The sequence below is a fragment of the Gobio gobio genome (assembly GCF_949357685.1).
Source record: "Gobio gobio genome assembly, chromosome: 18".
NCBI classification, from domain to species: Eukaryota; Metazoa; Chordata; class Actinopteri; order Cypriniformes; family Gobionidae; genus Gobio; species Gobio gobio.
Window position 1 is genome coordinate 36,593,732 of NC_137111.1, and position 23,580 is coordinate 36,617,311.

At 36.8% G+C, this 23,580-nt stretch overlaps 2 protein-coding genes across 2 annotated transcripts in view; both read left to right on the top strand.

Moving 5' to 3' along the window:
- The first annotated feature begins 6,389 nt into the window (after positions 1 to 6,389).
- Positions 6,390 to 15,451, top strand: c9orf72 (C9orf72-SMCR8 complex subunit). The gene is made up of 10 exons (XM_079843693.1): positions 6,390 to 6,472; positions 6,832 to 7,393; positions 7,488 to 7,583; positions 8,218 to 8,282; positions 8,371 to 8,443; positions 8,520 to 8,636; positions 8,777 to 9,012; positions 12,260 to 12,317; positions 12,402 to 12,511; positions 14,417 to 15,451. The coding sequence occupies exons 2-10, from the start codon at positions 6,947 to 6,949 to the stop codon at positions 14,601 to 14,603; spliced, it is 1,389 nt and encodes a 462-aa protein (XP_079699819.1). The 5' UTR covers positions 6,390 to 6,472; positions 6,832 to 6,946; the 3' UTR covers positions 14,604 to 15,451.
- Positions 15,452 to 16,091: 640 nt separating this feature from the next.
- The window catches only part of kiaa1109 (KIAA1109), a 57,775-nt gene continuing 50,286 nt past the window's right edge, over positions 16,092 to 23,580 (top strand). Inside the window, 6 exon segments of the mRNA XM_079842274.1 lie at positions 16,092 to 16,244; positions 20,947 to 21,049; positions 21,778 to 21,894; positions 21,993 to 22,071; positions 22,197 to 22,261; positions 23,289 to 23,457. Of these exon segments, the coding sequence (XP_079698400.1) occupies positions 20,959 to 21,049; positions 21,778 to 21,894; positions 21,993 to 22,071; positions 22,197 to 22,261; positions 23,289 to 23,457 (521 nt within the window). The 5' untranslated portion in view covers positions 16,092 to 16,244; positions 20,947 to 20,958.

The window sequence follows — 23,580 nt, forward strand, 5'->3', positions numbered from 1 at the left end:
AAATCCTGTCGATAACCCAGTAGACCAGTGGTTTTCAAACTGTGTCGCAGAGTGGAAATAAAAGGGTCACACCAAGTCTGAGAATGATGGTTTGTTCATACAATGTCAGAAATACAAATAATACATGTACTCAAATTCAAATGTGAATTGGGCATAACTTACTTATTACATTTTTCACAAAGCACCACAAGCTTGTCACACCATAGTGTTTCTTGTCCGCTTGTTAAATCGTAAAGTATTGAATACTGTTTGTGTGTCCAAGTCTCCACTCTTCAACTGAGAATACTATCTCACTAACTGTTTATGAGCACTATATATATATATAGCACACATTTAAGATAAGCTTTTAAAAACTCACTGTGTACACTACAGTCTACTGGATTACGGTGTCCCGGACACCTATATTTTAATGATAAATTTGAAAGATAAATCACTGTCTGGCCAACTGGGATTTTGCTATGGCGATAAAGGTTAGGATTAATAATTTATTATTAAGTAGAACTACTTTTGAGATCTAACAGAGAGTTTGGACCTGGAAATTGTGACATATGCATCACAATTTAAGCTGTGGTCACACTAGACTTGAGCATGCAAAATTTCTGCGGACACTGCAACGGTCAACACACCAACGTCTTGACTAAAAAAAACGCAATTTAATATTTATTGCATCCAAAATGTAAAAAATGTGCAATCTACTCAAGTTTACTGCAACACTGCAATCCTTTTGATTTAAAGTTTGGGTTCTTTTAGGTTTTGGGTATTTTAACTAAGAGGTTACAACACAATGTATCAATCTTCTATTGGTCCCAATTTAGCAAAGCAGAGTTCACCAAACTTAAACTTTGGAAAGCAGCGAAATTTGCAAGAGCTTGCATTTCCTGTCTCTTGCATTTGCATGAAAACGAATGAAAGTCAAACAGTGGAATAAAAAGTGACTTAACAAGCGCAAATACAGTGCCACACGGTCCAATTCACAAATAGATGACTCTTATGAGCCAGTTATTTTAAATTAATCAGTCTGACAAATTGCTGATCACTGAACGATCTCAACAAATCCATCAGAGCAGGCATGTTAAATGCACGCTCAAGTGTTCTAAATGTACACTTGACTCCCCTAATCAACTGCAAGTTTCAATTAATCATTTCACTAAAGCCATTAGGCTGTTTTTGACCCCCCCAAAAAGAAAAATTATACTCTCTCTTTATCTGTATAACTCATAATAAAGTCTTTGTGGATCCCCATTTTTATAGTTTACCATTAGCCTTATGAGTTATGACACTTTCAGCCGACCAAATTCAATAGTATGACATCATGGAAAACCAAAAATTACAACAAAATGAAAGAACAATGGTGTTTTCCCCTCATATTTCATTCTAAAACATTTTTGGTGGTTCTTGTGATTAATTATAACTCTCTAGGAGGGTCTTAGCTTGAAATAGTATGGGGACCCCAGCCGTGTGAACAGTCCCAGATCAGCAGTTATTTCAACAGGATTTTCTTTTACCCGCTCTGTTCCTAGACAAATCTCCAGGGAGGCTGCACACTGCTGTAAGTGTACTGTAAATCACTTCAGATAAAAAGCATCTGCTAAATGACAAGTAATCAATATTTCCACAAGGTCCTGATTTTGAGGGAAAAAAGCTCCGCCCAAAACACTTTAAAATCTTTACCCTGTGGATTAGCGTCCGTGGAAAATGGATGTTGGCTAATGATTACCAAGATGGGGTTCATCTCCCCCACATATTTCACTCTGACTGATGGTGAAGGAGGATGAGTTTAGACTAAAGGTTTGCCAGCGCTGCCTATCCGCCTGCCAAATAAGCAAAATAAGAAACAAAGGGGAACAACATGTCACCAGCAGCCCTAGTCATAAATCTTTGAGCTTTGCTCATATTTTAAAGTGGCTTCAGTTGCACTATCACACAAAACAAATCCCTGTGTGTTTGTTTGCCAGGTTTGTGCTTCTGTTCTGAGTTTTGGAGCTGAAGGCATGACACGATATGATGCATATGAGATTTTTTCACACCCATGGCATGGCATTAGCAGGATTGTTCTAGAAAAAATAACCCATTACCCCTCCGTGCGGGCTGGGGCGAGCAGGAGCCAAGCATCTCCACTCTTCCACACCACAGAATGATGGGATGAGGAACGGGGTGGAGGGAAATCACTCTGGCAGATGTAATGACTCTGTAAAGAGCAGACATGACAACTGCTAATCAGCACAGCGAGCCCTAATCAGTCAAGAGAGCATGTGAGCGTTAAGGTTTCATATAGAAACACACACACACATACACACACACACACACTCATCAAGACTCACTCATTATCAGTTTCTCATCATGCTAATACCAAAGCCACACACTCATCCGTACTGAACTGCAAATAATCTGTTGCTATATTTCTAGCACATTATGTAGTCAAGCAAATCAAGCAGAAGGCAACAGCCCTAACAAAAGCCTGCACAAATGATTTCCTTCCCATGCCGTCTTGTAACCTGGCCTTTGGATGTATGGGTACGGTTGCTAGGCGCCGCCTAAAAGTGTCGCTAACGCTGCTTCACACTATTGTTGCCGTGGCAACCTGAAATGCCTCTGTCTCTCTCGTTCTCTGCCATCACAATAAGTCAACGAGGTTTGTGGCATTGTAATGGAAAACTGAGAGCACAATATATATCATCCAACAACAGTGGTTTGAGGTGGCGAGGGTCAAGTGGTGTATTTAACCACCAAATTGAGATCAGTAAAACAGTTCAGCAAGGGTGGATGGTGTGTATTACATACCAAGAGGTAGAAGGATGAGGTGCCAATCAGAAGGTTAAGAGTGAGGACAATACTGAGTTAAGACTAAAGCTGCGTCCAAAATCGAATACTTCCCTTACTATAGGCTATAGTATGTGAAAAACTGTGTGCCAACAGAGTAGTACATCCAAATGCATAGTATTCAAAAAACAGTAGGTGAAAAGTCCCTTGATGACCTACTACTTCCAGTGAGATTCTGAAGTGCACATTTGCTGGACACTTTACTATCCCATGAGGCCACGGGAGAGGATTTATGAATGGCAGTGAAGCAACGCTGATGCTATTAGGCCATGTGCCAGTAACAACCATAGACGGTAAAAGAAACAAAATGGCGGATGCAGTACGTCAGAAGTTGGCGTCTCAAGTCAAGATGAAGCTCAAGCATGTTCGCTTGACGTGCGAGAAACCAATGAGGTTCATTCTCATGTTATGCCGCACGTTTGAGCTTCCGCAAGAGGTTTGTTCTCGCGCGTCAAGCAGGTTCTATGGCTCTGGGTTAAGCTTCTGTTTATGCTCACTGATTAATGTTTATATGCGATTAAAAAGCATAAATTCAAAAATCTGTTAAAACATTTTTTTCTCTGAAATATTGATTAGTTTTACGATTTCTTTATGAACTTTTTGAAGCATCAAGTTGAGTAGCTGTCAATGGAGGGACAGAAATAATTCATTTATTTCATGAAAAATATCTTAATTTGTGTTCGAAAGATGAACGGAAATCTTTAGGATTTGGAACGACATGAGGGTGATGGTGTGTTCAAGTCCTTTTGGCGGAATGAACAGGAATCATGGTGGACATCAGGTTTATTCTTGCCTATTTACTGGGAAAATCTTATTAAAAACAACATATGTTGTGTCCCATGCACTGACAACCATACACATTCCAGATAGTCCACTTTCTGCCGATAATGTAATTTCACGCAGGTGTAGCTATCAAACATACAATACGCTGCAAATGATTACTCGTACATGTAAATATGCACTACATTAAATGTCAAGACAAGACGACCTAGCTGTTTTGGGGAAAAAACTAATAAAACCACAACTGCCACAGCAGTAGCTCTCCCCGCCACCATATTTAAAGTTTATGACACGCCCATCTCGGGAATTTGGGTATCAAAATTATTTCCAAACTCCCCAGTGGTAAACACGACATCATTATTTTTTACCTAGGAAATTCGTTTTTATGATCATTCCGATAGCATGTGAAGGCAGCATAAATGCAGTGGACAAATTCCGAGTATGGTTTACCATACTTGGCCTTCACATGTCACTTTACCTTAAAGGTCCCATGGCATGAAATTTTCATTTTATGAGGTTTTTCAACATTAATATGAGTTCCCCTAGCCTAAATATTGTCCCCAAGTGGCTAGAAATTTAGATTGGTGTAAACCGAGTTCTGGCTGTCTTTCTCTGCCTTTGAGAAAATGACAGCCCAGACGAGCTGATCTTGAATTTTCCTGTTATGACTTCATAACAGGAACGGTTACCTCCCTTTCCTCCGCCCAGAGAATTTGGCACGCCCATGCAAGCGCTATATTTGTCCTCGAGAGATCATGGCTTGTGAACCAGTGAATGCTGGCAGTTTCTCAGTGTTTGGATGTACAAATGAAAACAGAAGTCTTTTTTCAGTTCCTTCTGATCTGTGATCAGTGATTTCTGATGTGTAGCTAATTATTCAAGTTCACACAGAACTTTATTATTCGTGCACACGCTGCGGCTTCTCTCTCTCCCGACAGAACAGTGTTTTCTATCTTGTGAGTCAGTGTTTTTGTACGTCTTCGTCGCGTCTCTCTGGAAGCAGGCTCCTGCCTGGGTGCCTCGTAGACCTCGTTAAACCACGCCCCCTCCGCTACAAGATCCGATACTCATTTCAAATGCAAAGATGTCAGCCAATCACAACAGTGGGTGTTTTAACTGAAGTCTCGCAGCAGACGCCCCTTGAAACAGGGCATTCAGCCACAGGGCAAACATCAGTAGGGGAGAGCAGGGACGAAAGTACCATTTTATGAGATATATTTTTGCTGTGGCCAATAACTCACAAGTGTGGTCTATCAATAGCAGGTGGTATTTTGTACAAATGTAGAACGACTACAGTATAATTTCACTTTGAACATAAGCTGCACATTGTTACTTTTGACCCCATCAGGTGGGACGAAAGTAACACAACAATACAAGCTAGATTTTTTGGTGCTACTCTTGTTTTTATTAAACATACCTGACTATGACCTTGTTAATATGTAACTGCAAACATATTTTGTCCTTTATCTTTGCAAAAAAAAATATTAAATTACATTTTCATTTTATATGTTAAGTTAAAGTTCATCAAATGTTTCAAATGTAATATGACAGTACAAACTTGAATTGTTTAGAATATTTTTTATTTGCAATGTCAATCTATTTGATAAGTTTTTTCTTCAACAGCATGAACACTATAAAAATTAAATTAAATTAAATGTGCATAATATGGATTATATATATAATAGCGGGACAAAAGTAACAAGTGTCCTGACATTTAAACACGATTTACTTTTATACTGAAAAACTCTGAAAAGACAAACCTTCAGGGTGTGTAACAGCACTAAATAACCCGTAGATTGATCATTACTGTGACACATAAAACAAGAAACACAACTTGTAATTAGAAAAAAAGTACCGCTTCATTAATTTACTTGCCGTACTTGAAAACTGCATTTCGGACCTAACCGCGGGAAACGATGGCGGAATCACATGATATTTGGCAGATCCGTCATGGGTTGTGTGCTGAACGTGCTGTCATAGCTTGAATTGCAAATGTATTCAGGGCTCGGAGAAAATCGCGTTGTTACTTTCGTCCCGTGTTACTTTCGCCCCAGTTCTCCCCTATAGAAAAAATGCCTTTTATTTCTAAATTATGATGTAAAAATCATACGAACAATATAAGTACACCTCAGGAAACATTATAAAATAATAGAAAAATGCCATGCCATGGGACCTTTAAATATCTTGTCAGGGAGTGAGGAAGTGATCCAAATGATTCAGCACCTTATAGTGAACTATATTGATTCATACTAAATGGCGAACCGATTTTACTTACACAACTGATGCTGAATTCTCTTGATTCTCGGAAAAGAACAGAAAGATTCATTAGCTAATTGGGTTGGTCGGTTCAGTCGACAGAAAATACGGACATGTTGACAAATGATCCTCATGTCAGGTCGTTAATTATACGTTAATCTTCTTCCACGTCAGACAAGGATTTATCTGCAACAATCAAGTGGGGCCCAGTAAAAACCGACTATTTTCCAGCGACGCCCCTAGTAACGTTATAGTGTATATTATTACACTGAAGTGTACACTGAAGTGTAAAGCAATAACCCCGATTTAGCTGTATCAGGGCATGGTAAACAACAAAAAAAACAATATCATATACAACACAGTTCGATACAATAATATAACAGCGATATCTTCCACAATACAGATCACAGCCTAAAGTGATGGTTTGACAAAACAACTCACAAGGTAATTGAATTTCCCCCCGGTCTCTCTCGGGTAATCAAATTACTCCTTAACCCGCCAGAGGGCGCTGTTGTGCCCAGCGCTTCAGCAACGCGCTTCTTCGCAGCCTTCTGCCAATGACAGCAAAGAACCAGGAAAGGGTTGACGAATGTGTTGTTGTTTTGAGCTAAAACGGGTAAGATTCTATATGTGTAACATATTGGCGACAAACAATAATGTATTACGGTTATTCAAGCTAACGCAGATTAATTTTTTAGATGAATCTCACGGTGTAGTGATTAACATTAGCTCGATGTATGTTGACATACTGTACATGAAGCTCTATGATAGCTCTAAACTATTTTGATATTTTGACATAACGTTACCCTGAGGTCGAAAAGCTTGCGTGTTTTTAAAAGAAAATATTTTTCAGCCCAAATGAGCCTAGGTTAGAAATCAGCAATGGCATTTTATAACGTTATATTGGTCTGGTTTGCATGTCATGCCACTGTTTTCACTTTCTAGTCCACTGTATTTTCTCTTCCTCTCAAACAGATTGCACGAGTGCAATGCAACTGCAGAGGGATGTTGCAGTCTGTTTGACACCACTGACTTCTGCATTGTGAGACTGACAGTAGTGTGACTGTATAGGTCAGCTTGAGTGGCCGTCATGTCCGCAGCCTGTCCCCCTCAGTCTCCAGCTGTGGCTAAGACTGAAGTGCTGGTTGAGGACTGGTGTCCCGTGCTGGCTGCGACCTTCGCTTACTGGGACAACATCCTGGGACCTCGTGTACGTCACATCTGGGCCCCCAAAGGTCAGGGGCTGTCGCTGCTCAGTGATGGAGAGGTCACGTTTCTGGCCAATCACACACTGAACGGCGAGATATTGAGAAATGCGGAGAGCGGCGCAGTGGATGTGAAATTCTTCGTCTTGGCGGAGAAGGGAGTCATCATCGTCTCACTGATTTTTGACGGAGAACTCAAGGGTGATAAGAACACTTGTGCTCTGTCAATCATCCTGCCACAGACAGAGCTCGGTTTCTACCTGCCACTGCACAGCGTGTGTGTGGAGAGACTCAAACACATAATCCGCAAGGGACGTATCTGCATGCAGAAGGTCTTTGCTTCAAGTTGTGTACTTAAATTATACTTGAATCCAGCTGTTGTTTGTTTGTTGTTGTAATGCATATTTGTGTGTGTTTTATCTTTAGGGTTACAACATAATCTCTATGTTGTCATCTGAGATTGTTCCCATAATGGAGCTTCTCACTTCCATGAAGAAACACTGTGTACCAGAGGAGGTGGATGTGAGTATTTTGACATTTTTGAGAAGCAGTTTTTTTTTGTTCACAGTGAAAATGTAGTGTAGACAGAAAGTGACAGGATATTGGAATGTGAGCCAAACTCAAATAGCTTCTTCCATATATATATATATAATGCAAATAAAATAAAATAAAAATGAGTTACTAATACAATAAAATAATTTAATAGTATTAATGAGGCTTTTTCTCCATTAAAATATCAAGACCGTTGTATCACCCTGGCATTTTTTACTTTTTTTTTATTTTAATTTAAAAAATAATAAAAATATACCCATCATAGAAGAGTGTATTCAAGTCATTGTATGTGTGAATTGTATTTTGAATACTAATATAAATCCTGAACAAAATTGGTGTATGTCATTAACCAATTAATGAACATTTCAAATCCTTGAAAATATATTTTGTTTATTAAATATATACTGTATTATTTATCATTTGCTATTGTACAAACCAAAACACTGATTGGTTACTAAGGGTGTACAATATGTGTCCTGCTTGAAGATGCATAACCATCCTCACTCAGTAGCACATACATTTGATCTTTTTATGACAGTTTTGAAAAATTGAATGTTTTTCTCTCTCACTGAACCATATAAAGAAATAATTTTCCTTGTTACAGCTAAAGGACACTGTGCTCAACGATGATGATATTGGAGACAGCTGTCATGAAGACTTTTTGCACAAGTAAGACATATTACATCTTTAGTAGAAGTCAATGATCTGAATAAAGTTTAGTGAAAGTTTCAATGTTTGTCATCTTTCTTTATCAAAGGGCTATCAGCTCTCATCTTCAGACTTGTGGCTGCTCCATGGTGGTTGGCAGCAATCCTGAGAAAGTCAATAAGGTGCACATTCCTGCATAGACGTTGTCAACATTCACACCTTAGTATGCAAGTCAAATAATGATGTTTCCTTTTGTAGATCGTGCTCACGCTGTGTCTGTTCCTCACTCCTGCTGAGAGAAAGTGCTCTCGGCTCTGTCACCCCGATGGCTCGTTTAAATATGACACCGGCCTCTTTGTTCAGGGCCTCCTTAAGGTATCCACAGCATCCCTCCATGGGGAAACTCATAACTACTGCCCATTTACAAAGAATGTTCAGTACTAAATTACCCATAATCATTAAGGACACCTGGTGCTAGATGGTAGTGGTATAAAGGTCTCTCTTCTCTTTCCCAGGACTCCACTGGCAGCTTTGTGTTACCCTACCGGCAGGTGCTCTACTCCCCGTACCCCACCACCCACATCGACGTGGACATTAACACAGTGAAGCAGATGCCACCCTGCCACGAGCACACGTATCATCAGAGACGCTACATGCGCTCTGAGCTCAGTGCCCTTTGGAAGGCCGCCAGCGAGGATAACATCAGTTCAGACAACCTCATCAACGCTCAGGACTCCTACACCCCAGACTTGTATGACCCCTACATACCTTCTTAATCTGGAAGCGGTATTATGATTAGCTGTTTCAAAGAATACAAAGTATTTACAAATATATATATTGCAAGGGATAGTTCACCCCAAAAAAACAATTCTGTCATTTACTCACCCTTATGTTGTTCCAAACCTGTATGCGTTTCTTTCTTCTGTTCAAGTAAAAAGAAAATATTTTAAAGAATGTTGGTAACCAGACAGTTGACTTCCATATAGGGTAAAATAATTATTTTGTGTTCAACAGAAGAAAGAAACTCATACAGGTTTGGAACAACATGAGGGTGAGTAAATGATGACACAATTTTCATTTTTGGGTGAACTATCGCTTTAAGGGATAATCAGTCAGTCGGTTATTATTGCTGATGCATCCTGATGCAAAGCAGAGTGATTGTGTTTCATCCTGAAGGTTTTTTTGTGATAATGACCTACTGACTACATTATCCTGCTTATTACACCACTACTTAAATTAATAAAGATATTAAATGTGTGAGGGAAGAGATCGCAGAGAGATACAAGATACATCAACTAGCACAGTGTTCGATGGCATGGACAAAAGTCAATTGCATATTAGTGGTCAGTGTACAAAAATTATTTGACCTCAGAATTTTCAGAATGAGTTATTCCAGAGCTCCATCAAATAAGTATCATTAAATCACAGAGGACCTGTTAAAATATTTGGCAATGCTTTACAATAAGGTTTACAAATTAGCTAATGCATTAGGTATCATGAACAACCAATGGACAACCAATTTTTACAGCATTTATTAATCTAGGTTAATCTTAATTTATTTATAAATGTACTATTGGTCATTGTTAATTCATATTCGTACTTAATATATACTACCGTTCAAAAGTTTGGGCTCAGTAATATATATATATATATATATATATATATATATATATATATATATATATATATATATATATATATATATATATATATATATATATATATATATATATATATATATATATATATATATATATATATATATATATATATATATATATATATACAGGGAGTGCAGAATTATTAGGCACGTTGATTTTCTGATCATATTTTTTTCCAGGCACATTTGACCAATTCCAAACCACAGTAATCCTAATAACTACTATTGATTTAGTATTTAATAATGTATAAGTGATATATAATTGTTCATGAAGGCTGGAAATGAAAATCACCTTATATTCAGGTGTGCAGAATTATTAGGCATGTTTTCTTTTACAGATAAATTGAGCCAAAAAAGAGATTTAACTCAGACTGAAAAGTCAAAAAGTATTAAATGCCCATGAGAAGGATGCAATACTAATGCAATACTAGACATTGCAGTTAAGGCGTGACCATTGGACAGTGAAATGCTCGTTGGGTCAGCAGGATCTGACAAAAACAGGTGGTGAAGAAAAGACACCTGTTAACTGCAAAAGAATTAAGAATTAAGGTGAAGAATTAAGGGTGAAACCATCAGGAACCCTTTAGTCTCCAGCACCACCATTTTCCAAAGCTGCAACCTACCTGGAGTCTCCAGAAGTGCAAGGTGTCAGGATCTCAGAGACTTCAGTTAGGTAAAGAATCCTAAAAAATGACCCCCACTAGATAAGAATCACAAGCTGAAGTGTTGTAAAATACATGAAGAAGGTTTTTTTATAGGCTTTATGGACAGATAGGTTGAGAGTGACTCTTGAAGGACCAGCACCACATCCTCTAGTACCACTGTTTGAAGAATTCATCTTCCAGAATCTGGCAGTACGTTTTGGGAGTTCATTTTAGTCCATCCTGAAGTCTGTTTTGCAGAGATGGACTAAAAATGAACTCCCAAAACGTACTGCCAGATTCTGGAAGATGAATTCTTCAAACAGTGGTACTAGAGGATGTGGTGCTGGTCCTTCAAGAGTCATTCTCAACCTATAAAACCTATAAAGCCTATAAAAAAACCTTCTTCATGTATTTTACAACACTTCAGCTTATGATTCTTATCTAGTGGGGGTCATTTTTTAGGATTCTTTACCTAACTGAAGTCTCTGAGATCCTGACACCTTGCACCTCTGGAGACTCCAGGTAGGTTGCAGCTTTGGAAAATGGTGGCGCTGGAGACTAAAGGCTTCCTGATGGTTTCACCCTTAATTCTTCACCTTAATTCTTAATTCTTTTGCAGTTAACAGGTGTCTTTTCTTCACCACCTGTTTTTGTCAGATCCTGCTGACCCAACGAGCATTTCACTGTCCAATGGTCATGCCTTAACTGCAATGTCTAGTATTGCATTAGTATTGCATCCTTCTCATGGGCATTTAATACTTTTTGACTTTTCAGTCTGAGTTAAATCTCTTTTTTGGCTCAACTTATCTGTAAAAGAAAACATGCCTAATAATTCTGCACACCTGAATATAAGGTGATTTTCATTTCCAGCCTTCATGAACAATTATATATCACTTATACATTATTAAATACTAAATCAATAGTAGTTATTAGGATTACTGTGGTTTGGAATTGGTCAAATGTGCCTGGAAAAAAAATATGATCAGAAAATCAACGTGCCTAATAATTCTGCACTCCCTGTATATATATATATATATATTACTGAGCCCAAACTTTATACACACATATATATATATATATATATATATATATATATATATATATATATATATATATATATATATATATATATATATATATATATATATATATATATATATATATATATATATATATATATATATATATATATGTGTGTATAAATTAATTATTTTATTCCGAAATGCATTAAATTAACTAAAAATGACAATTAATTTGAATTTATCTTCATCAAAAATCCAGAAAAAAAAAAAACACTGTTTCGACAAAAATATTGAGCAGCACAACTATTTTCAACATTGATAATTATAAGAAATGTTTCTTGAGCCACATATCAGCAAATGAGAATGATTCCTGAAGGATCATGTGACACTGAAGATTAGAGTAATGATGCTGAAAATTCGGCTTTGCCATCAAAGGAATAAATTACATTTTAAAATACATTAAATTTGAAAGCAGTTATTTTAAATTGTAATAATATATGAGGGCACTCACAATATCATTCGCTCTATGATGTAATCAACGTCACATGTCAAGTAGTCAACTTCTGAACCTTTTTTTAGAGAATTAAAAGCAGCTCTTAAAGTTTCTTAAGAGGATATGAGAGGCTTCTTGAACCCTCTGAATCACTAACTAATCTTTATGGCTTTTCTTAGGAATATATTTCAGGACGTGATGCACCAAGACACTCTTGTGAAGTCCTTCATAGATGAGGTAAGCATGCTGTGACTCCCTTTCTTCCTCCGCTTTGGCCTTGATAATATGAGTGTGTGTGAATGCATCTTTGTTGGTTTCTAGGTGTTTCTGTTGAAACCAGGACTGTCTCTGCGGAGTGTGTATTTGTCCCACTTCCTTCTCCTGCTGCACAGGAAGGCCCTGACACTGCTCCGATATATTGAGGATGAGACGTAAGTATGGGAGCTTTGAGCTTACAACCTCACCAACCACTTTAGTCTCAGCCTCAGACATCACGCTCACGAACCATTGGCTGAACGTCTGATACATATGACACTAAATATGGGAAACGCCTTGGGAGATTCAAAGTCGTCATCTGATGGTTGAATTCTCCAGGATTTCTGGGAGACGTGAGTGTTGCGTTCTTTAACGGTCCACCTGGAAACAAAGCTTTCGTAATGCCAAACCCCCTTATGGAAAAAGAAAGACGTCGTGTTTACAACTGTGACACGAGTGCTTATCAGGATCAACTAAACGTTACATTTTCAAACGTTTTTGAAGTTCATAGCACACAGGTCTGTTATTGTAGGGACATCAACTTTACGAGTCCATATTTATTTAGTCCACTTTCTGTCTATTTTATCTGGATATTAAGAATCATGTGTGTACTGTAGATGGATTATGCACTGAATGAATACAATTTTCAGTAACATTAAGCACAATGATGTAAAGGTGGGTCGTGGGTGATATACACTACCATTCAAATGTTTTGGGTTGGCTGCATATATTTGATCAAAAATACAGTAAAAAAATTGTCTGGCTATCACCAGACCAAGCTCAATTTAAAATTGAACATTGGTCTGGGGAGTCTGCTATGTATTTTCTCACTCTGTACACAATTGGATACTCCTTCAACCAATCAGACTACAAGAGGCGTGATTAACGAGCATAATTCAAATGACTCTGTATGCAATTGGATAGTCCTTCAACCAATCAGACTACAAGAGACGTGATCAACGGGCAATAGAGACAGAGCGACACGCGTCATAATCTGAAGACCACGCCCACCGGGGGGGAAACAATTGAACGCTCTCCATTGACTTTGCATTGCGTGAGGCTGCATCCTTGTCATTTCGGACTTATAACAAAAAACAGAACAATGTCTAAAAGCGGATATGTGACAAAGTGTACAGCAAACAAGCTAAAAAAAAACCCACAACCAAAAACCCAGAAGTTTTTATAAGCTATTGACCCAAAAAACGAGCGTTTAAGGACAATACAGGCCATTGAGACAGAGCGCGACACGTTGTATTACACTGAGAAGTACACCCACTAGAGGGGAACGTAATCAGAGACAGGAAATATAACATATAAACCTGACATTTGGATATTTGACTTAACAGTGACAACATATTTACTGCACACATAGGCATACTGAGACATACTGAGTGTCAGGATCCCAAAATGTACCCATTCTTCCTGCTGATGCGTCACGTTTTACTACCTTTATCCACTTTTGTCTCCTTAAACTCTCGTCTTTTTGGGTCGACAGCTTATAAAAACGTATTTCTGTGTTTTTTAGCTTGTTTGCTGTACACTTTGTCACATATCAGCTTTTAGACATTGTTCTGTTTTTTGTTATAAGTCCGAAATGACAAGGATGCAGCCTCACGCAATGCAAAGTCAATGGAGAGCGTTGGATTGTTTTCCCCCCCGGTGTGGGCGTGGCCTAAATACGCTCTGTCTCTATGAAATTTTATTCATAAGTCAATTATTTAATATAATATTTAGCTGTTTTATCTGCTCTGTGTTTCTTATTTCAATTCAAATAATAAAAAAATTGCCTATTTATTAGTTAAACATGATAAAATTCATGATCCAAGCTTCCATCCTTTACAATACGCATTTACTGGCATACCTTTTTCTGGCTGTATTTTAAATACAAGTTTGATTCAAGAGTTTAAAATAATTCCTGAGATAATTAACAAAGTAAGATTGCGTGTCCATGTTTGTCAGCAGCAGAGTTTGCTCATGCAGGTAAAAAATTGCTTGGCTGGGAGTGTAGGTCATGATTATGTTGTTTACTGCATATCCAGGTAGACTCAATGCGTCATGTTGATTATTATTGTTGATTACAGGCAGAAGGGGAAGAAACCTTTCAGATCTCTACGTAATCTGAAAACTGATTTAGACCTAACGGTGGAGGGGGACTTGAATATCATCATGGCGATGGCGGAGAAGCTGCGGGCAGGGCTTCACTCCTTCGTTTTTGGGAAGTCTTTCCTTACCAGTGTGCAAGAGCGTGACCTCCTCATGAGCTTCTGACCTCTGAACCCTGTGATCATCACAGGAAAATTTGAGCACTCTGTTTATTTTGAATATATTTATATGTGCTTTTTGTTTACAGCATTCTGAACAATATCTGCTGCTGAAATGTCTAATGTCTAATTTCACTTTGAAGTAATGATAATCTGCTTAGTGATGTTGGTAAATTCATATTTGTGTGAAAAAACTTCTTTATGGTTCTATGAGACACTTCTGTGACAAGTACAAATGCTGTTTGCTAACCACTAACTAACATAGTACACACCCTCATTCATAACACAGTAAATTGGTGATGTGTAACTAATCCCACTCTAGGTTTGTCTTCTATGGACATGACTTTCCTCTTGTTTAAATGAAAGAAATTTAAATTATGCTTTAATTAAAGGGACCTTTATTCTGTAATAATGTTCCCTAGACTTTACAGAATTCAGATGACAGATCTGTTATTTTTCAGAACCCCATTTGTTGCTGGGAGAATTTTCCTTATTCCTTGACTCTAAAAAACTAAACTTATGGCTAATTAAATGGCTCATACTTTTGCATTTGACTTTGGGGCATTAATAAAGGAAATTTGGTGGGAATTTGGGAAAAGCAAAGTGCAACTTGACTCGCTATATCTAAATACGGTCAAATCTCTGGTGTACAATGTGCAAGGAAGTCAGCAAATAACAGGAAGGACCCATAGACATCTTGCTTTCATTTTGAAGTGTTCTTCCACAAAATATTTCATTACTTCACTGCTATGTATATTGTATATCAAACAGACACTGCATTAATGGTAGACATCTATATTGATACATTTCAAGTTACAAATGTGTTGACTTAATAAATTGTGCCTTTTGTTTGTGAAACACGGTGTATTTTATTGTACATGTTAACATCCTTTCCTGAACTAGGCTATTTTTTTTCCCTCAATAACAATTTTTAGGCTTATGAGATAACAGCACACTTCATTACTGTAGTCATAGAGGGTTGGAACAGGAAGTTAACACAGGAGGGGAAAATAAGTCCCTGGGGGTCAGTAAACAGTTCTGTCATATTTGGAAATATTTTTTAAAGAAGAAAATATATTCACACATTTATTATTCTGTAAAATACTTTACAGCACTGCTCAGTGTTATATTTACAGTGTATTTAATGCATTAAGCATATCTTTAATAATCCCATATTGTTTGTACATAATGCAACGTCTTACAGAAAATGATGGCCTGAAAACTGTTTTAACAGATTATTTTCAATGAAGACCACTTTAAATAATTTGTTTTATTCTTTAATTTGTTAAAATTGTAAATTAAGGTATCTTTTTCATTGTTTTCCCCCCTCCTTGACAGTTCATTGATTTTCTTGCTTCGAGTCAACCTGACACAATTATCTTGACTTTTATTGGCTACACTCCATGTCACTCACGCTTACGATCTATGGCCTCGCCCTCTGATTGGCTCTGTCGTCCACAACAGATATGTGATTGGTTAAACCGGACACATGACCACAAAACAGGAAGCACAAGCGTTGTCCATGTAAATACTCCGGAAAAGAAATCCTTAGTTTGAGAAATGGGTGCTGTCGCCTGAGAGCAGTACAAGAGAACACCTCTAAGGATCATGGCAACGTGAAATGTAATTCCACACTCTACAAGGCGAGGTAGGTACGCTGCGTGTTCCCAAACAGGTCGTATGTGTGTGTGTGTTATACACGGGCTGCGGCCTACGTTACAGCAGAGATTGTCTGGATTGGATCCGAGATCACCTGCTGAGCTCAAGCGCTGCTGTCATACACACAGCCATCTGTTCGTTGCATTAAATATGATCATAACCCGACTAATAAAGTTCACTGATATCTGGTCTTGCTGTTCGCAATCATCAAAAGGCTGTGCTTGACATGCCAGGAGCGAACGTGTTATTAATACTTTCCATCATAATCATCGTGTCGGTTATTTTGTAAGGGTTAATCTGTGTGGTTTGTCCACATCGACTTTCATTATTGTACTGTTTACGTTGGACGTAGACATACAATGGTCCAGTTGTCACACAGAAATAATGAGCTCCATTATTGAACTCCATGCCTCACCTTTTGCCGAAGCAGTTCATGGTACCGAATGTTTGGTATACGATGTAGGTTTTTTATTTAGAATCTTTTTTCGGTTGTATTAAAGCACAACAGTTCCTCCTTTACATATGTCTGATAGAGTAGCGATAACTGTCAGATGTCACAGTGAGCTGCTCTGATCCTGACACGTTAATACACTGAATAACCGGGTAATTAGACTCAGTTGACACTGGATTCTAGAGTTGCACAGGTGTTGACCTCTCTGTTTCAGTTTCATTTTGTTACTGTCACATTAATAGTTAATTTCCTGTCAATTATTTTAAACGTTTGACTTGGTATAAGATACACTGGCTCCTTTTTTGTAAATAAATACGCGGCTACAAATCTTTGCTCAGGATTAATTTTCTCATCAAGCACATTTGTAAGGATAATGTACAGTCAGTTGATTTATTTGTTGAGTAGCTTTCTGTCAGGGTCGTGATCAGTTTATTTTACAATAATGACCAGCCAACTGTTTATTACAGTTACTTAATATCAAAACACCTGGACAAACAAACACGAGTAGCTATATGTTGTTATTTACCATGTAATAACTAGTAGACTAGGGACATACAAATGCAGTATTTGATGGATGACTTGAACGCTGTGTTCCTGTAACTTCTTCTGAAGTGCTCTGCTTATGCAGAACAGAACATGCCATAACACATCTGAGGAATTATTCTGAACATTTGCACTATATGTCTGTATCAGGAATTCACATCAAACTAAAAGAATGCAAGAAAATGCGATTTAGCTAAAATAATAGTTAGATGGAGATCATTATAGCCATAAGCTATGACAAAGCTGCAGGTGAAAATGAGAGTAAACAATGTAGAAAGTCCACTACTAGACCTTTTACTTGCTGTGTGTAGCACACACAGCTCTGCATATCCTTCAGAAGGACGTTTAAGGTTTGATTTTAATAAAGTCACTGATAAATCTTAATAGATTGTGCAACACATTTGAGTGCGGATTGTTTTGTGAATCTGTCACAATGTAATAAAGTCTTGGTAAAAGGCTTTTTAGGGATAGGTTAAACTGTGTAGACTCAAAAGCAAATCTGCAGGTTATAGCAATGCACTGTGGCTCATTTTACACGCTATAAAAATATAGAAAGTTAACTCAATTTTAAAAAAAATAAGGCAACCAGCTGTTCTCAACTTGTAGATTTTCCGATACATTTTTTAAAATTAGACTGGTTGTTCACTTAAATTACCATTTTAAATGAAAATTAACCTTCCCCAGCAAGTACATCTGAATAGTTATTAAGAGTTTGTTGAAAGTTAAACGGGTTTAAATGAACTAGTTAAACGGGTTTAAATGAACTAGCTACTAGTAACTTGAAGAAAAGAGTTTCCACAACTGTGTGGCACTGAAGTCCAGTGAACTCAAAACTGCTTGGCAATTGGTATTTAAAATATAAAAGTTGGTCATAGTAAAGTACCTAAAATGCAATAGATAGTCTTTAAAATAGCGTGTCTGACAAAATGGCCGCGGGTATTTAGGCTACACAAGAAACAGCCCCTTAATAGAGGATGGAAAATGTCATATCAAACTAAAGAATGACTATGTGGACCTTTGAAAGAAACATTTAACATTCAAAAGATGTCTCAAATGGCATCTTTAATGTTGAAGTTACATCAGTTGTTGCTCAAGTACTTGCACAACTTTTCCTGAAGAGCTGAGGAAAGGAAAGCGGCCATTTCTGTTTTAGATTTGTACTCTTACCAATGGAAGACTGCTCCTCTTGTTCAATAGCAGGCTTCTTCTAGCTTTAAACCTTTTAGACTTTAACAGAGGTTAGACTATAGAGTCAACCTCAACACTAATTCAAACAGATGGTTCTTCTCTTGTGTAAACCTGAGCGTAGGCTGAGAAGAAAGATGTGTCTTGACTTGAAGACACTTTGCACATCATACAACAGACCCTGTGATACTCAGCTTAAGATGATATGCTTTTTACCTTAGAATCACAGATAAATCGCTAAAGAATCTCATTATCTTAACACACCTGCTACTGTCACATGATAGACTGACATCATTTGGTCATGTCTCAGTGTATCTTTTCATCTGAAAAAGATGTCTCATAGTGACATCTGTCTGGACAAACCTGTCATGCTAGAATCAAAAGGCAAGATCTTCTTTACAAATAGTGCAGCCTGTGGTTTCACAGTCACACAAATGTGTTTATGCCTAGAAGTGTTGCATGCAAAAAATAGGGTACAAGACTCCTATAAGCTGAGCATTGTGCCTGTAACTGCTTCTTTAATTGCGTGGGTGAACATTCCTGCATTTTGGCAGACTGATTTTGTGCAATATTTAGTGGTGTTGGGCTATTTGAAAAATTATGTTTTACATTATAAATTATCTAAGCAGTGTAGTCTGTACTTATGTGCAAAAGTAAGAATGTGTGAATGAGAGTTTTCAGCTGAATGGAAACAGCTTGTATTGTTTGTCTAGTTGTTTTACATATGTCTCCCAATTACAGATTTAAGGTGCATTTGGGTTATTTTGGATTTAAGGAGGATTACAAGTGTATTTACTTCTCCTTTTTTCAAACACCCTACTATACCAGATAAAGGCGCAGTTCACTGTCACTGTGATTATTAGTAATAATTAATCAACCTGCATTTGCAGACATTGGCACTTCTGTGTTGGCCCTCTCTATTGTAATTGTTTCTTCCTTATGGATCTCAAATTTATGTCCATGAAATTTCCCTTACAGTTTTATTCGATATAACTAAAAAATTTCTCTCATTTCAAAGAGAGCTAGATTTAGATTAAACATTTTAAAAGCCATAATACTGTTTTATTTTACCGCCACATATGTCGGCATCATGAAACGGAAGTTGCGATAGTCTTTTCTTCCCTATTGTGACGTATCTTAATGAAGCAGCTTCTCAAACAAGAAAAAATGTAGAACTTAAGGGTTGATTTTGTCCATCTAGAATTGATTGGATCGTTGTTGTTGTTTTGTTAAATGAAAGATTACGAGGGCACATGAATAAAAAACAATGATGTGCACAGATAAATCATTTAAAAAAATACTGCAGCATCAAAAAACAAGAATCGGTAACACTTTACAATAAGGTTCGTTAGTTAACATTAGTTAACTAAATTAGTTAACATGAACTAATAATGAACTGCACTTATAAATCATTTATTTATCTTTGTTTATGTTAATTTCAACATTTACTAATGCATTATTAAAATCTTGTTGACATTAGATAATGCACCGTGAACTAACATGAACAAACCATGAACAGCTGTATTTTTATTAACTAACGTTAACAAAGATGAACAGAGGTGTTGGTCATGTTAACTAATGCATTAACTAATGTGAACTAATACAACCTTATTGTAAAGTGTTACCCAAGAATCGTTAATTTTGATTTCATGGTGGTGACTAACCGTGTCAAATCAACCAAATTTTGGAAACTTCCCTGGCTCAAATTTTTGTTTTTGAAGAAAGACAAACATAAATAGTGATGAAAGCCAAAATTTTAAATGTATTCTGTACATTGACTGGGTAATCCACTATTTTGTAGAGGGGTCAAAATGACAATTTTCACCTGAGATTTGGAGCCAAATTACGGGGGGAGAAAAATGACTTTAGAAAGATGGCAACATCATTATTTTATAAGTTAAATCTGTTTACTTAAGCAATCTTTGTTGCATTATATGCCAACGGTGACAGTTCAAAAATGGGGAAAAAGCATTTTTATGTGTTTTGTTTTTTGCCCCAAGTTTGCATGCCTGTAACTCAAGAACAAACATTTATTTTGGTATCTTTGTTTTAAAGGTCCCATATGGTTCAGTCAACAGAGATATGCAGATCATATTACAGCTCCATGAGTAAATTGGCCAATTATTGTACACATTTTTAGTGGCTCTGGTTGAGTTGACACGGAATGACCCTATGGAGACTTCCTCTTTGGCAAAACTGTTGTACTTCCTGAGGCTCAAATAAGCTCACATGGCAGAAAACATGCACATATTACATTACCAATAGTTTACTAAAACACTCAAATGTGCTGTACACCACACAGAGTCCTAATTATGTGAATGTCTTCATAAATGGTTGATCACTTTGGGGCAGTTCATGAACTAGTTCTGTCTTTAACCAAAGAACCTTCATTTTTTGCACACTGGGTTTTTGAATAGTCTGCTGATTGTGCATTGGCAGTGTACTTGATAAGTCCGAGGTTGATGCAAACCCTGTGTTATTTGATAGTGATGGCTGTTCTTTTTATCTGCAGTGGGGTGTAACCATGGATAACAAAAATAACAGTTTCCCCAGTATTAATGAATTAGATGACTACCTTACCAGACGCAACTCTAACTTTGTGTGGCTTCTTGTTGGTAAGTGGGCATTTTTTATAAATAGTTTTCAGTCTACACATCATAATCAGCAGAGGTTTTTTACACAATAATTTATTTAATGGGGTGATTGATTCATTAATACGTATAGTGGATATTCTACAATTACGCACAGTTTCAGTATTTTCAGTGTATACAGACTCAAGTTAACATGACACAATGTTCGATGCAGACACAGTATCCACCACCGTTCAAAAGTTTGGGGTCAGTAATTTATTTTTTATTAATTCGAAATTAATACTTTTAGACAGCAAGGAAGCATTAAATTGATCAATAGTGCCAGTAAAGACATTTAAACTTCTACAGAAGGTTTCTGTTTCAAATAAATGCTGTTCTTTTGAACTTTCTAGTCATCAAAGAATCGTGGGAAAAAAAGTATAATGGTTTCTACAAAAATATTGAAAATATTAAATGTTTCTTGAGCACCAAATCAGCATATTAGAGAATGATTTCTGAAGGGTCATGTGACACTGAAGACTAGAGTAATGATGCTGAGAATTCAGCTTTACTATCATAGCAATAAATGACATTTTAAAATATATTTAAATATTAGTTTGCATAAGAAACTTCAATAAAAAAAAAATTCTGACCCCAAACTTTTAAATGGTAGTGTACATCTCTTGCCATACCAGTTTAGATCTTGTTATTATTTGCTCTGTAAGGGTAATATTCAGTTATTGAGGGCAGGGGTTTAAACGTGTTTTCCACAGCCACTATTATGTCATGCGGATGGATCATATACCTGACATACTACAATTCCCGCAATATTGGACTCGTCCTCACCCTCATCATTAACCGACTCTATAAGAATGGATACATACACATCGGTGAGTTAGTCTTAATTCTGTTTTTATTTGTTCATTTGTTCATTATTGATTTTTCTTTTCCTTCCATTTAGTTATTTATATATTTATTTATTTTACAGGTTCATTTTCATTCTCTGTGCTGTCCGGCAAGGTCATGTTCCGAGATGTCTATTTCATCAATGAAGATATGTCCATCAGGTACACAGACTATTTATGCTCCATTGACACTCTTCTTATTACTGTTGTCTCTTTGTTGACCATTATCACATTGTTTATGGGTTATATCCCATCTTTATTTACTCTATTGTAAACGTATTTTTCAGAATTCAAGATGGGTTACTTATATTTCGTTGGTGGCAGATGTACAACCCCAAACAGAAACAACATGGTCAGTGTAAACGCATTACAAACATCTCACAAAAATTGTGACAACTTTGTTTTGTTGCATTTATTAATAGGACATGTTTAATTATAACTAGGGCTGGGCAGCTAATAAAAGGACACTCTGACACACACACACACACACACACACACGACGCATAGACAGACTCGCATCAGTTTCCTGCTCACATCGAGTTATCTTTTGCTCTTGAACAAACAATAACAACAACACAGAGGATTTTGAGTATTCTTATATCAGCAGTCTTAAATTAGTTAAATAACGTCTTAAATTAACTTAAAGAGTTGTGAGGAAATGAGACGCGTCAGATCCGCGTCATGTTCGGATTTGTCTGTTCTTAAAGTGACAGGAGCACTGATGATGCCTGTCATTAATGTTCATCAAAGAACAACGGGATCAGAGAAAATTGTAGCTTTAATGATGATTAATCTATATTTCATTTATTATTTATGCAGTTAAGAAAGGTGTTTGATAACTATTACATTTCTGTATATGTCTAGAAGGGAAGGCCATGGGTAAATATAACGTTTATTTTTTTTGGTTTATGTAAAGATTGTTTTAAGTTCACTTAAATTAAAAGTTTTTTTAAAGCCTAATAAATGTTGAAATTGGGAGCTTTCAGTTATACTGTAATGTAATGTCATTAATGTTTCATAGAGACTTTAGTATCAGTGATACTGGCCTTCCTTCATAAAAACATGACAATACAACACACATTTAAAATATGCTGTCTTTTAAATTGTTTATACATTAATTTGGAGAGTAACTGAAATTATTACAATATCAAAATATTAAAAACTTAAAATATTAAAAACTTGCGATTAATTACAGAAAAAATGCGAAAAATTTGTTAATTTTTTTAAATCGATGCCCAGCACTAATTATAACATTAATCCTACAATTGTTTTTTTGTTGTTCTTTGATTGGGTTGATCTGTACTTGGATGTTGATCTAATGATAATGCTCCACAAATTGTGGGAAAAACGCATGCATAATGTTTCTACTGTGTTTCCAGACCCGAAGGCTGAGACACGGCTCTATGTCACTCTTAACGGCTTTGAGTTCCATGTGTATAATCGCACGGATCTGTACACTCGGCTCCAGCAAATATTTGGCCTAGAGCCCACCCTTATCCCACCTCACCGGGATGAGGAGAAAGGGCAAGAACAAATGGATTTGGAGAGGTAAACACTGCACTAATACTGCAAAAGCTGCTAAGATTCTGGTACATAAGATCAAAGGTGAAATAAATGCAGAACCAACAATAAATAAGCTATTTATAGGCTGATTTCTTCAGTTTATGGACT

Coding starts and splice junctions, on each gene's coding strand:
- c9orf72 (XM_079843693.1), top strand. CDS start 6,947: ATGTCCGCAGCCTGTCCCCCTCAGTCTCCAGCTGTGGCTAAGACTGAA. Junction 7,394..7,487: donor GACGTATCTGCATGCAGAAG/GTCTTTGCTTCA, acceptor TTTTATCTTTAG/GGTTACAACATAATCTCTAT. Junction 8,637..8,776: donor TTGTTCAGGGCCTCCTTAAG/GTATCCACAGCA, acceptor TCTCTTTCCCAG/GACTCCACTGGCAGCTTTGT.